General features: G+C 37.8%; 1 protein-coding gene across 1 annotated transcript; it reads left to right on the top strand.

Moving 5' to 3' along the window:
- Positions 1 to 376: 376 nt before the first annotated feature.
- On the top strand, positions 377 to 12,773 carry tut1 (terminal uridylyl transferase 1, U6 snRNA-specific). The gene is made up of 10 exons (XM_065253628.2): positions 377 to 739; positions 1,329 to 1,519; positions 3,670 to 3,873; positions 3,949 to 4,063; positions 4,159 to 4,283; positions 4,376 to 4,605; positions 4,685 to 4,794; positions 5,826 to 5,948; positions 6,442 to 6,534; positions 11,408 to 12,773. The coding sequence occupies exons 1-10, from the start codon at positions 664 to 666 to the stop codon at positions 12,532 to 12,534; spliced, it is 2,394 nt and encodes a 797-aa protein (XP_065109700.1). The 5' UTR covers positions 377 to 663; the 3' UTR covers positions 12,535 to 12,773.
- Positions 12,774 to 15,778: the final 3,005 nt, after the last annotated feature.

A 15,778-nucleotide genomic window follows, 5' to 3' on the forward strand; every position in this document is an offset into this window, starting at 1 on the left:
TTTGTATTCATCAGAAAAAAGAAGTTCACACAGGTTTAGAAAACAACACGAGGATGAGAAAATGATGACAGAATTTTCATTTTTGGGCGAACTATCCCTTTAAGTTTACATACTAAAACAGCTAAAGTTAGCAGAAAACGATGAAAAGCAATAACACCTGTACTGTGACACTAGTTTTTCAGTATATTGCGTTCTTTTAAACCACTTTGACTCCTCTTACGTTGTCATTCTGTGTATCTATGCTGTTGTCCAAATGGCATTTTCACTCCAAAATGGCGGCCGCGCTCATGTCTATGGCCGTGCAACCGATGCGCCACCTAGTGGCTGTTACAGAGATTTGGCGCTACTGTCAAAAGAACGTCGGTACAACTTCCGCTGAGGCGGAGAGATGTCGTTACGGCATGTAGCGAGAACATCTGTTCGCGGTTGTATAACCGGATTAAACTAATTCTCAGTGGCTAGATCGTGAGTGTTTTGAGCATAAGCCTAAAACTAAATCACAGTGTTCCTGCTAAATCTTGAATGACTGTTAACTGTTGAGTGTCCCATCCCGCTTGTTTACTTCAAACCGGAAGACACTCCCACTTTTGACGCAAGGCCTCATGGGCCGTACGAAACTTGTGCGTGCATGGTTTGTCTTTTAAACATCAGCAGAGCACCTCAATGGAGCCCGATGAAGATATTCAGACAACTCAGAGAGGATTTCACTGTAACCTCTGCAATGTTAACATACCCAACAGTAAGTTAAATCACTGAAATAAACTTTAAACAGCAGCGCTCAGGAACTTCTTGTGATGGAGACGCTGCTTTAACTATTCTACTGAATTAACCAAAAGACATGGTGATAACGTGGTACCTGAACATGGAAACGATTAGATGGTGTTTTTATTGGACTGGTATTTTCATTTGTAGTTAATATATTTAGATAGTTAACGTGGCCATTATTTAATACCGAGGTTAACATGTAACAATCATTGTACCACTCCCTTACGAAAATTAACCATGGTTTTACTACAGTTTAAACCAAAAAAAGCATAGTTACTGTAGTAAAACCATGGTTACCACAAAATAACCTTGGTTTTGACAACCATGGTTTTCAAAAACCATTGTTACACCATGGTTACTGTAGTAAAACCATGGTTTTGCTGATAGTAATCAATACACCAAAAAATCATGGTTACTACACTTTTACCACAAAAAAACATGGTTAATTTTCGTAAGGGCCGTACCATTAACTTGATTAAATAATTTGGTAAGGGGGTACAAGCGCTAGTTGATGATATTCTTCATCAAGAGATGCTCAGACTTTCTGCATTGATTTATTTCAGAACCAAGTCTGGAGGATCATGTTAAAGGAAAGAAACATCAACACCTGCTGCGACTCCGAGCTCAGAGGAAAGCTCAAGAGGAAAACAGCGTGTTTGTCAGTGGTTTTAAACCGGACACCTCTCCGACTGATCTCAAGGAGTATTTCACACAGTTTGGACCAGTTTCAGGTGTGATCATGGACAAGCAGAAGGTTAGTTTATAGATATTTGTGCAGGGTCTATATTCTTTCCGTGATCTTTAAAGGGGATATATCATGAAAATCTGACTTTTTTCATGTTTAAGTGCTAAAATTGGTTCCCCAGTGCTTCTATTAACATAGAAAATGTAAAAAAGAACAACCCAGAAACTAGGGATGCACCGATACTGGTATCGGGTATCAGCCTCGATACCACATTTTCTAAAGTACTCGTTAAAAGTCCCCCGATACCTGGAATCGATACCACGGTCTGAGAAATGTCTATGTTTGAGCGGCTTGTAAGGGGTTAATGCCTCTTGTGTTGTCCAAAGAGGCAGAGTTTACAACAAACTGGAAAACTAGTCTTTTGTTTTTTTGTAAAATTATATGACTAAAGCTGTTAACTGTAAATGTAAATCATGTTTTTTTATTAAGTACTCTGTATCGGTATCGGCAAGTACTGAAATGCAAGCACTCCTACTCGTATTCCAAAAAAGTGGTATCGGTGCATCCCTACCAGAAACTTAGTTCTGGTAAACCATTCTCTGCAAGCATGTAAAAAAATAGCTAATTGAAATTTGGCTCCCCTTGTGATGTCAGAAGGGGATAATACCGCCCCTTAATCTGTACTATCCAACCATGGCACTGCCATTTAGTGCAGATATCAACTCATTTGCATTTGAAAGGACACCCATTTTTGCTCACACCTACAATGTGGCCATTTTATCATGTTAAAATAAATGATCCATATGAAATTTTGAGCTAAAACCTCACATACGTACTCTGGGGACACCAAAGATTTTTTTGAATTGTTTATTTGATCTTAAAAAAAGTTTTGTGAAATTTTAAGGCAAAATATTAAATGCTACCTCGTTTGTAAGTCCCATTGTTTTGAAGAGCACATATAATGCAAAATCTACTTTACAAGGTGTTTGAACATAAATTTGTGTTGGCAACAATCCTACAATGAAACAAATCCACCCTCTCCTTCTTTTAATTTTTAATCCACATTAAACCAAAGCAGTTTCATTAGACATGCCGTTTTGAGTCTCTTGTTAATGTGATATCACACTGATAAAGCCCCGCCCACGGCCAGTGACTGACTGGTTAATTGAACCAAAAGCTTTTCTAAATGTGTTTGTTAGCACATTCTAGTGCTGATGCGACTAAAGATACTATTGTCTCAGACTGTATTAACAGGAATCAGATCTATTTTTAACCAAAAGCACTCACTGTACAGTAAGGGAGTGAAGAGCAATAGCTAATTTGCATTTAAAGGTACACACTTGAAAACTGTGCTTTTTTTGCTCCCACCCAAATAGTGGTGTTTTGGACATGCTACCCAGCTTAATGTAGATCTGGGTGCTGCCATCTTTGAGCTCTTTTGTGTAAGACCTCCGGTGAGCCACTAAAGCTAATGGTAATCCTATTGTGAGGGACACAAGTGTGCTGTTTTGACTGGCTTATTAATAATCTGTATTCACACATCCCCCTGTAAAACTTTTCATATGTTTTTTATGTACAAACACTCGACTGACTTTTCCACCGTACAGGTACTGGTATGTCTCTGTGCTGTTATAGTTGCACTTTGACCCATCACCCCTGAGCAACAACACAATATAATTAAATATATCTTCATATGAGGCCACTTCTTCATTTCATCCACCCAATGGCTGGGTCATACATGGCAGGTGTAGTAAATAATTACCATAACGGTTTTAATCATGTTTTGTGCGTGCTCCCACGACACTTTTTTACCGGCTAGCTATTGAAACTCGCACACCTGAGACTTATATTACATCTTGTAAAAATGGGCATAATATGCGCCCCTTTAAAGTGTCTGGCAAATGAATAAATGTCTATTTGTGTTTTTCTTCTTTCTGTGAGCTTTATGGAGAATATAAGTGATGTTTTTATGAAAAGACTGTCAGAAATTCCATATCAAATTAAAGGCACAATAAGTAACATTTTTGCATTAAAATATCCAAAATCACCAGCACCGTGGACACACTTGGTTTTCTATTAAAGCCACAATTTATTAGCAGAGTAGGGATGAAACTGTTGGTCTAACAGTCCCATAACTCCTCCCTGTGTTGAGATAAATGAATATGTGTGTAAGTATTGTATTTTGAGGTGAAGCTAATGTAAGATGATGTTTTGTGTAGGGTGTCTATGCTATCGTCGAGTTCTCCGATCCGCAGGACGCCCAGAAGACTCTGGCAGAACTTCAGCATCAGCTCAGTGGACTCAAGCTCCGCGTCAAGCCCAGAGAGAAGAAAGAGTTTAAACTGGCCAGCAGAGGGAAACAAGACTCCAAACATCAGATCGGCCTGGACAAACTCAACTGTGAGCTCTGCAAGGCTTCATCTGTAAGGGAGACAGCATAACAAATGTATAGAGAAGATGAAAGAAATATCAAATTAATACTTACATTTTGTTTATAGGTAAATGAGCAGTTGCAGGTGGCAATGGAAAGTTTTGAGCTGAAAGAGAACGAGAGGAAAGTGAGAGATCTTCTGGTTCAGCTGCTACAGGAAGTCTTCACCGAATTCTTTCCAGGTTTTACAAAACTTAATATTTATAACACAAAAAAGTTAAAGCCATGGTAGTCGTGACCGTACGTTCACTTCTTCTGTTTGTTTAATATACTGCAGATTGTCTGGTTGTACCATTCGGCTCCTCTGTGAACACATTTGGAATTCACTCGTGTGACCTCGATCTGTTCCTGGACCTGGAGAACACCAAAGTCTTTCAAGCCCGTTCAAAGGCATCCGATCAGGTACGCTAGCGGTGACCTCGAACCTTTTAAAAAATCAAACTATTTCTCCTTATCTTAAAGCTTTCTAAACATTTTATGCTTTCGATTTCTAGCCGACAGGAGAGAATCCATCCGAGGATGGACGTTCCGAGGACTCCATTCTCTCCGACATAGATCTGTCCACGGCCACCCCTGTGGAAATTTTAGACCTGGTGGCCGCCATTTTGAGGAAGTGCGTTCCAGGTGTCCACAAAGTGCAGACGCTCGGCTCTGCTCGACTTCCGGTTGTCAAGTTCAGTCATCGAGAACTCAACCTCCAAGGAGACATCACCATCAACAACAGGTTAAAAACGATTGCTTTCGGACATTTAATCAAGTCTCAACAGGTCTTTAACCTTCAGTCTTTTCTGTTCCTGCTCCAGATTGGCTGCAAGAAACACTCGATATCTGCAGTTGTGTTCTGGTGTCGACTCTAGGCTAAGACCTCTAGTGTACACTTTGCGGTTATGGGCCAAACAGAAACAGTTAGCAGGTGAATAAGTTGTGTATGGTCATCAATTGTGAACACATTGTGCACATTTTCCAAGTCAACCTAATTTCAAACCTTTACATTTTGTGATTTTATAATGAATTGTGTATCAACTGCTACTATATATATTTATGACTGTACTTTACAATAAAGATAATATTTTGTTTGAAGTTTAACTTAAAGTATACATTAGGAATATTTAACAATTGGCGGTTCAATTATTTGAAAATAATCAAAATCGAGGCAGACTGTATCCTTTAATTTTTTCTATTCATAAGCTGTGTCCCAATTCGAAGCCTGTGACCTTCTAAGGGCGTATTCTTAGATCAATTGCATCACAGCAGCGTGACTTAAGGCCGTCCCAATTTAAAAATGGTTGAAAATCTCATTATGAGAAAAATATATTTTTATCTAATACACACTGCTCACAATAAATCATACCCTTTATTCAATTCTTTTTGCAACCTCCTTTTCCCAAGACAACAGCTCTGAGTCTTCACCTATAATGCCTGATGAGTTTGGAGAACACCTGACCATGACAATCCCAATCCCCTGACCGGAACCCTAAAGAATATGAGTGCGATGAACTGAAGAGAAGAAGCACCAACGTGGAGCTGAAAACTGAAGGATCTGGAGAGATTCTGCATGAAGGAATGGTCTCTAAACTCTTGTCAGGTGTTCTCCAAACTCATCAGACATTATAGGTGAAGACTCAGAGCTTTTGTCTTGGGAAAAGGAGGTTGCAAAAAGAATTGAATAAAAGGGTATGATTAATTGTGAGCAGTGTGTATTAGAGAAAAATATTTCTCTCATAATGAGATTTTCATCCATTTTAAAATTCTTCTTCTCCAATGAAAGGTTGGATTTTTGTAGATTTTTTAAAGTAAAGATCAAAATTATTAACGATGCAGATTTATTTTCACAGCCTTCTTTGGTCATATTTACAAAGGGTATGAATAATTTCGAGCATGACTGTATATGACCATGTACAGTTTTTAATGTAACATTTTTTTATTTTTTTATTAATGCCGCAGGAAACACGTCTGGCCCGGGACCGTTGTTGAACAATTACGCTCTTACCTTGCTGGTGATCTTCTACCTTCAAAATCGAGAGCCTCCTGTTCTGCCTTCTGTGAACCAGCTGAAAGACATGGCCTGTGCGTATACAAACACAGCTACTGTTTTTTTCTAACTCTTGTTTTCAGTTATTATATCAGATTTTCAAGTAATTTTTTCTGTTCTTTAATGGAGCGCTGAGTCTTTTCATGCTTCTTTGGCAAAAACTGTTTTTTGACTTTGTACTGACACCTTCCGGTGTGGTTCAAGTCACACAGATGTGAATGTGTACAGTCACTGATGTTTTTAAGGAATAGACTATTCAACGGTGTGTTTGCATCAATAAGTGTCCAATACTAAGGGTGATAAAATAAGCAGTGTTCATGTGATCACAACATGGCAGTCCAAAAAAAGGAGATATCACCCATATTTACAATCATGCAAGCCACTGATATAACAAGAGGCTTCTCCAGTCATATGTCCTTGTAAGTCAAAACGATGTAAAACATAAAGCGTTATTTATTATCAACTATATCCGTCTTGAGAACATTAAATATGTAATAAAAGTATTAACACAGTTTTTTGTTTGTGCAGGTGAGGAAGAAGAGTGTGTTATTGAGGAATGGGATTGTACTTTCCCAAGTCAACCTTTTAGTGTTCCACCCAGCACAAACACTGAAGACCTGTGTAAGTAATACTCGCTGTTCACTTCAGATGACTTGGTATGCTGATCTGTTCTGAACTGTAGTGAGCTACCTACATAGCATTATAAGCACACTTTCAACAGAAGGCAGTAAAAAATGTTTATACCTTATGTATTTTTGATTCTATTAAGAGTATTAATGATCTCAAGATAAATTTTAGTCCTATAGTCTGCTTGGCCATAAAAGTAATCCTGACCCATTTAATTCACACCTTATTTTACGCGTTGGCTAATTGTACAAAATTGTATTTGAGCAATTTCAGTGTTATGGATGTGACATTTTCAGTCCAAAATTAAATAATAATTTTCAGAGAATGTATTTATTGCCAATATATTGAACTATCTGTTTATATTTTCATAAGCCTCTGATGATAGAGTCCAGTCATCAGAAAAATATCAGTCTATGCATGTGTTTTCTATGTTAGACAAGGAAAATATACATGTGTTATGTATGTGACAAAACAGGACACAAATATTTGGGATACAACATAACATGTAGGATTTCTGTAAATTAAAATGCACAAACAAGAAAACAAGTAGCAATAATACACACAAATGGAGAATGAAGAACAGCTCTTCAAAGAACAAATAATTAGATACACACATGCATGTATACATTGTTTATAATTGCTTATGCATAAATATAATTTAAAATATGTCAAAGTTTAAAACACACACACACATTCTGGTTTCCATGTTTAGTGGGGACATTCCATAGACGTAATGCATTTTATACTGTACAAACTGTATATTCTATTCCCCTTACCTACCCCAGTCCCTATCATGGAAACCCTTCTCCTACTTCACATTTTCAAGATACATCATTCTGTTGGATTTATAAGCTTGTTTCCTCATGGGGAAATCAAAATGTCCCAACAAGGTCACAAAAATACTGGTATTCCTATCTTTGAGGGGAAAATTGGTCCCCACAACATTATAACTACCAGGTACACACACACACACAGACAGAGAGAGAGAAAGGATTTGTTATTTTTAATACTTTTGTGTTATGGTATTTAACATGTTGTGTCATAAAGGTTTCTTAACTTTTTCCTCACCAGCACCACTTTTTCACAAAAGTTGAATGCCTTCCAGACAATGTTCTTCTTTAAATATATAAACATACAATATATCAAATGAAAGAACAGACGCTCTGGGAAATACTTCCGGGTTTTAAAAGTTGGGTAAGCCACCTGATGGATAATAGCGGAAATACGGATTGCCAGAAAATCTCGTCATTGGCAGGGAAGTGGATTTCTCTTAATTGACAAGTTGACTTGTCAATGGCGGTTAAAGAGTTAAAAGCATACATGAATGTTGCAATAAAAAAATATTTTGTATGCGATTAATCTTTTGACAGCTCTAAAAAAATCATACTTTTTTACATTTTTTATATTTAAATATTTTCGTGTGAGCATTTATGAAGAAGAAACAACATTATGGATGTGACATGTGTGAAAGCACTTAGGACTTTCCCAACTATGGAAATAATTTGGATTTTTTTTTGAAAACCTAAACTGAGGCCTCACATTAGTCCCTTTCACACATACAGTCTTTACTGGTAATTTACTGGTAAATTGCAGTTAACAGATCATGTGTGAACAGAACCTTTCCGGTAAATCAGTGCTCCCAATTTACCAGTAAGACAGGTTGTAAGATTACCAGTAATTTACCGGTAAGCGCTATGTGTGAACGAAAAATATAGGATTACCGGCATTTAGAACGGACGACGTCAGACCGCGCTGACAGCTTCGGGCCAATCATAATGATTTAAAACAGATGACGCGTTTACGCCCAGATTGTTTACGGACGTTTCCACACATGCGGTGCTTGAAAGTCGAGCACACCTGAAGTTTACGTCCACATTTCTTCACCAAAGTTGTTTAAAACATCTTACCACCTACTTGTCGAATTGCCGACGTCCTTAGCACGCCCTATGTGAAGCCTAATGTGCAAAAAGTACTGTTGTTTAAAACGCCATCGGTTTGACGTCGCCTCATGCAATGTTGTTTGGTCATGAGCAACTTCGCGACTGTCAGAGTTTACCACAGACGTGAAAACAACAAAATACGGACCGTTGATATGAACGACGTGGATTGTTTACAAATACAACACTGAGCTCGCCGCGCGCCACAGGTACTTCCGCTTTCTCAACGAATTTACCGGTATTTTGATACTGATGTGTGAATGATGTCTTACTGGTAAAAAGACGGAATGTCACTGCGTGTGTGAACAGCACATTTTTGTATTTACTGGTAAATTCATTCTGGTAAATTCATGGTAATTTACCAGTATTATTGTGTGAAAGAGGCTATTGTCCTGGAGGGCCACTGTCCTGCAAAGTTTAGCTCCAACTTTAATCAAACCCACCTGAATGCCATTTCCAGGTCACCCTGCAGCCTTTGATTAGATTTTTCAGGTGTGTTTGATTAGGGTTTGAGCTAAACGTGACAGGACAGTGGCACTCCAGGACCAGGAATGCACACCTCTGCATGTGCATGCAAGCTTTTGTGGCAAAAACTTGTACTTCTAAATAGGGCTGGGCGGTATACCGGATTTAGGGGATATATCGATATGGGTTCCCGACGCGATGCGGAATTAGCCAATACCGTTCATATCGATATGGTTTAATGAAACTCAAGCGCGCATACACGCGCTCTGCGCGAGTCCGCCCGTCACAGCAAGTACGCGACATGGAGAAGCACGCAGAAACTCTGTGACGCTTGGATGCGCCTCATGAATGTGGACATTCAAAAACTGCGGCTGCATGCACTCGGAGGATTGTAATAATTGAGTTCAAGACTAAAATAAAATGTCTCCTCAATCTGCTTTTACAGAGAGATCATTGGAATTAAGTTACCGCTGCATATGTATGCTTTTATCCCAACAACATGTCTGACGCTCCATCACAACACCTATTTATCTAATACGCTATTGCAGTTATTTCTCATCACTATTATAGCAATATCAGGTGAGTGATACTGCGTTTATACTTTAGTTTGACGGGAGAAGTGCGTAGATAAAACAGAAACTCCGAAGGAGTTTTATTTTGTGGTGAACTTTTTCCTCCGATTCAAAGCATAACAGCCACAAACAAGTATCCGTTATTTAATTTTAAAACGTCACTTTAGAATTAGTAACGAATGATTGTGCTGCTTCAGTTAAGCTATTAGTGTGAATTAATGAGATTATTATTAAGAAATAATAAGGGAGGATGTGTGTGAATGAAACAAAGACACTTTAAATGTGCTGAATGTGTTCGCGTTATAGTTTCAGTTTGCACGTAGCCAATCAGATTCCAGAACCACATCTGTTCTATAAACTTAATTATTTTGGATCATAATTATGTTTTTAAGTTTTAAATTTTTGTGACTGGAATACACTGTAAGGACAAAAGGACTGTGATACCCCCTTCTAATGAAGAGGTTTGACTACTTTAGTAAATTCTGTGAACACAAATCTCAATGCTACAGACAGTTCAGTATATTAATGAGAATTGTGTGTTTCTAATTTTATGGATAATAATTTCAATAGTATGGGCAGGACACTTTTCTATAATTATAGATTAAAGATCATATTACATGATAATGCCCATGTGCACAAAACAAAGTAAAAAAAAAAAAATGATTAAGAACTTCACTGGTTTGTATATAAAGTTAACTAAACCCAGCTAAACAACTTTGGTATGACAAACATTTACCACCCATCAAGGACATGAGCATACATTCATTTCGGGTAAGATAAAGGCTCTAACAAAGATGATTTTTTTATATGGTACTGCATGGTATATCATTTTTGTTTTGATCTGAAGTGGAATAGATAGTTTATTAGGGAGTGTGTACAACTTTATGGTACAATATTGTTAGCCACAAAGATTATAAAGGCTTTGACTTTCAAGTAACATTTTTATCCTTTTTGTAAGAAATACCGGATATATATCGGATACTGGCATTCCTAAAAAAAAAAACTGGGATATGAATTTTTGCTCATACCGCCCAGCCCTACTTCTAAAAAAAATCCACTTCTTTGGACTGTAAACAATTGCAAAATCACTAAAGATTCAACTTCAAACATTGCAAATTATTAAAGTCAGATTGTACAAATGAAGAAACTGAAGCACACAGTAGGGGCAACTTTGGTCCATGTGACATCCACATAAAGGTAATAACCAGGTCTCACAAGTACTCCACAAGGGACACAAGTTTGATTGTAATCCACGGTTGTTTTGCATGTCGTTATTCATCTAATTTATCTTTTTTCCTTTGTAAAGTTGACATTTGAATAGAATTGCTCAATATTAGAAAAAACACAATAATTATACCCAACCTCAAGGGCTGTAACGATTAATCGTGCAAATGCGCGTTTTCTCAATGAATGCATTTTAATGAATTACGGTGAAATCCCGGCACATCCCAAAGCCAGGGGGCGCTCTCGTGCAGAAACTCCCTTTGTGCCACAGAAGTAGCAGCATTACAAATACTATTCCAGGAAATGTCTACAGGAATATTTATATCACTGTTCTTCAAATACTTTCAGGTATTTTCATGATAATAAAGAATATTTTGAATGATTTTGTTTAACGAGTGTTGCTTTTTTAAATGCACGTTATAAACGACTCCGACTCATAATGATTTAAGATTGATAAGGACTTCTTACTGACAAAATGTCGTAGTACACGCACAAGCTGTGCATGAAACACTGAAACGCAGCCTTGCGATTCTGAATCGATTTCAGACAGCCCTACCCACCTCTAACCCTGCCAAAAAACAAAAAATTTAGTTATACAAATTAGCCACCTCACAAAATATGTGCAAATTACCATGCGATTGTGTTGAATTTCTTTGTCTTCTCCTTTAGGCACCTTGCTTTCTGGTTTCTTCACCTTCTACTCAAAGTTTGATTTCTCTGCTTCAGTGGTGTCTCTGAGAGACGGCCGTGCACTGCCCATCACCGACTTTCTCCACAGAGACGAGGAAATGAAAACCACAGCAGAGGCCTCTTGTCCCAGACCAAAGTCTTCCTCTGCCCCTAAACTGGGCCCTATGAATGTCTTGGACCCTTTTGAACAAAACCACAATGTGGCCGGAAACATTAATGAGCGAACTCAAATGAACTTCAAGAGAGAATGCTGTGAGGCTGAGAAATACTGCCGCAGTTTGCAATACCAGCGCAAATCGGCCAAAGGCAAATCCTGGGGTCTCATGAGACTCTTTGCGCCGCCCAGTGAAGCTGGACCCCGTTCGCAGGCCGGGACTGAGAAGATTATGGAGGTCAGCATCCCTTTTAAAGCAGACGTTCTGCCTGGACCTTTGCGTTCTCAACTGGCATTGGCAGGGGAGGCCTTTAGGGGTCTATGGTTTGCAAAGGTCTGCTCTGCTGTGCAGGCGGTCTTTAATGACGTTTTAAAATGCTCACCCTCAGAGCAGACTCAAGAGACAACCACGTGTCAAGGTCTGGACAAAGCAGAAGAGGTGAATAATAACCAAAGCATTGAAGATGTAGATCCACCAACCAAAGGTCAATCCGGTAAGAAGAGACCTCTTACGACAGAGGAGGGTCCAACGTCATCCACCTGCATACAAGTTAAAAGACAAAGACTTGATTCTGATATGGAGCACCCAGAGCCGGTTCACTGGAGCTGGACTCAACGCCATCAGGTTTGGGCGGGGCGACGGAAAGTCCGGAGAGATCTTTTGAAGACCAGCGATGAGACGTCTAAACCTGAAGGTGGCTGCGTTGACATTGAGAGCAGGGTAACGCAGAGCATTGTGGAAAAAGAGCAGGAACTTCAGGATTCGTTGGAATTCAAGGTGGATGCGGAAGTTGTTGGCGGTAATGAAAACACCAAAGTTAACCTCCGGTTTAACCCCAGCCAGGATAAGGAAGGCCTCTTTCGAGATTTCTTTCATTTCCTAGAGTCCTTCCTACCCAAGATGACAGAAACCTTTTTAGGGAAGACAGAGAATCTTACAGAAATTTCATGAGTTTTTTTTTTTTCGAATTAAACTGTGTGATATATATGCATTGATAGAGTTTTGTGCTAAACTTATATGTAAGAAAATAAAATATTTGTTTTTCTGATTTAAAGTTTTGGAGATGTTACATGCTTAAGTTCTCAGTTACATGCTTTCTAACAATTACTTTTTTTTTCTCCTGATAATGTTTTTCCTCTACAATGTAAATATAATGAATGTGAACCGCATTAAAATCATCAAATAAAAAAGTTGAGATGTGGACTTTATTATACGGTTAAGTCAGGGGTAAGCAAGTTCGGTCCTAGAGAGCCGCAGTCCTGCATATTTTAGCCTAAGCACTGATAATCTAACCTGCTGTCTAAATCCTAAAGACATTGATTAGCTTGTTCAGGTGTGTTTAATTAAAGATGGAACTAAACTCTGCAGGACTGCGGCTCTGTAGGACCGAACTTGCCTACACCCGGGTTAAGTAAAAGATAATGCACCTCCAGCTGACTGTTTACATGGTGATGAGAATATGTCTTCTCACCCTAAAATGGTTTATTTTGCCATAGCAGTCATCTGGATGTACACAGAAGAAATAACTGGACATAAGATATTGATTTAAACATTTTTGGTGGCAGTTATTTGGTTAATGTTGACATTAAAAAAGAGGTGGTGAAGTGATACATTAAACATAACAGTCATAATGACTTGAAAAAGCAATATTGAGTCATATTCACTTATATTTATGTTCACAGTCCGCATATATTTGCGTTTTAAAACTTAAATGGTTTGAGTTGAATTGATGGTTTTTACAGTTAAAGTTATATATATATATATAACCCCAAATTACCCTTAACTCAAACCCTAACCATTTACCCCACAAATTAGCATGAAATAATAGTTACCCTAAATATTACTAAAGATAATAACTAAAGAAGATTCTTACCTTCAAAGAGGTGAAAATAATCCACTTGGGAGTTCACATTTATTTCAGACAGAAATCTTTTGGATTCGTTTATTGCGAAATCGGGACAAATAATGGAGAGTATCTCTTTGTGGCAGCACAAGAATTTTGAATTCATGTAGTATTTCTATTTTAATAAGAACCAGGGGACCCCCTCAATGCTTATAGGAGGTCTGGGACCACCCCAGCCCCCTCACAATTCGAACACTGGTTAGAACAACCCAGCAAGCAATAGCAGCATCTTATCCATGCACCCGATTTAGTCCAGCTATGAGTAACCCACTTTTAGCTCAAATAAACTTGAATTTGCTAAATGTTGTTTTTGCCAAAATAACTTGTGCAATGTCTGATATTTCATTATGAAAGCAAAGTCAAGATTTTGGGGCTATTAGACATCCATTAAAATTTTGCAGACAGCCCAAATTTAGTTTGGTCTGTGTTTGGAGAGCTGTTAGATCTTAAACACAATTGCTTGCTGGAATTTTTTTATGAGTATTCAGTTTAATATTTTTTTTTTGTTTTAACATACAGCTAAGTACTATTTAGTTAGCTGTTTCAACTTAATTTCAGTAATTGTCTTACAAAAAACCCCGCTAATAAATATTTTTTGTTGAGTCCAAATAATATTTTTTTAATATGTACAGTTACATTATTTGCAATATTGGTGGAATTAAATTGACAATGTAATTGGGTCATTCTGTTTCTCCTGTCCAATAAGAGATTATGGAGCAGTTTCCCAGACAAGTCTTAAGTCTATTCCCAGACCTAAATGAATATTTGAGGCTTCTTACCTTAAAACTTGTAGTGACATAACTTAAAATCATTATCAATGCCTTTGTTTTGTGTCAACATGCACACCAGTATTGTTTTTTGTGAGGTTTGCTTGTTAAAACTACTTGCATGTCCTAATATAACCAAGGCTTAGTCCTGACTTAATCTTAACCCTGTCTGAGAGACTGCCCCTAAGTGTTTAGGTCTGCATGAAGGTGTACAAAGTAATCCCATAGGGAACATATTTTGTAAAAAATTATTTAAAAAAAAGAATCTCCTTATTTTACCATTGTGCCTAAAACATTCATTACCCATAGTAAGATCCTCATAATGCACAGCCTCAACTGTATGCTGCTTTCCATGTTGTCTGATGTTTTGGTGAAAATCAGGCCAGTAAAACACAAAATACCTGTGAGTAATCTGGACTAAAATCATCAAGGTTTATACTGAGATAAATGTCTTTAATTAAACAATGAGACACAATGCTTCATTACAGTAACTGTATGTGGAAGTTGCTGCTTAGTCACAAACAATCTTAACCCATTCTGCTCTTTTTCTTGTAGTCTGCATTGACAGATACAGGCAAGGGTTAATTAGGATGTCAGCAGAGATGAAAAGGAGATAATCAGACTTGCGTTAGGATTATTCCAGCCTTTAAAATGATTTTCTAGATTTCTTACTGTGGGTAAAGAGACATCAGAAGAGATTTTTAGAGATGACATGCAGGATGGTTTGATGTTAGAGAAAGTTACTGCTGTATTGATGTATCGCCTTATTCTCCTCCGGTGTCATTTATGTTGTAAAAGTGTCCAAAGACTTTATTTTTTATGAACCAGTAAAATACTTGCTGAATCCACCTGCTGATAGCTGGCTTTGGATGTGTTTCTCATCTCTAACAGATATACAACTTATATTTATTGTACCTCTGAGTTTCATTAAATCCAGCAGATAGACTTGTTCATTCCTGAGTATTACGTATCTGGGGTCTCATTTATAAAACTGTGCGTAGGATCCTTACTAAACGTCTACGTAAGCACAAAAGCCAAAAAATATTAAGACTTATAACACAAAGCATTGTTCCCCTTATAAATCACAGATCACCTGCATGCGTACATGAATCATCCTCAGATTCCACCCTACAAGTCCATTTTCCCATTTAGTTAGCTTTTTATAGATTACAACCTTTGCGTGGGAACTGGTGTACAGACATTTCCAGACGTTTTGTGCATACGCACGCTGTATAAATGAGACCCCTAGACAGCTTCATCAAACAGGTGCAACAATGTTCACCAACATTACTACTTTTAACTCTTTTTGTGAAAAGTAATATGAGTTGTATTACAGGTTGTATTACAGCAACATTTGCCCTGCACCAAAACCAGTCATAAGAGAATTTTTTTTATTAAAAGTAAGATTTATACATCTTGATTTTGGTATATTACAAATATTGATAATTTTGACCCATACAGTGTGTTGTTGGGTATGCACCCATGTGACTTAAGACCAGGGTTAAATATAATCTGTACCAAAGCA

The sequence above is a fragment of the Paramisgurnus dabryanus genome, chromosome 1, assembly GCF_030506205.2.
Source record: "Paramisgurnus dabryanus chromosome 1, PD_genome_1.1, whole genome shotgun sequence".
Taxonomy (NCBI): Eukaryota; Metazoa; Chordata; class Actinopteri; order Cypriniformes; family Cobitidae; genus Paramisgurnus; species Paramisgurnus dabryanus.

Coding starts and splice junctions, on each gene's coding strand:
- tut1 (XM_065253628.2), top strand. CDS start 664: ATGGAGCCCGATGAAGATATTCAGACAACTCAGAGAGGATTTCACTGT. Junction 4,795..5,825: donor CAAACAGAAACAGTTAGCAG/GTGAATAAGTTG, acceptor TTAATGCCGCAG/GAAACACGTCTGGCCCGGGA. Junction 5,949..6,441: donor CCAGCTGAAAGACATGGCCT/GTGCGTATACAA, acceptor TTGTTTGTGCAG/GTGAGGAAGAAGAGTGTGTT.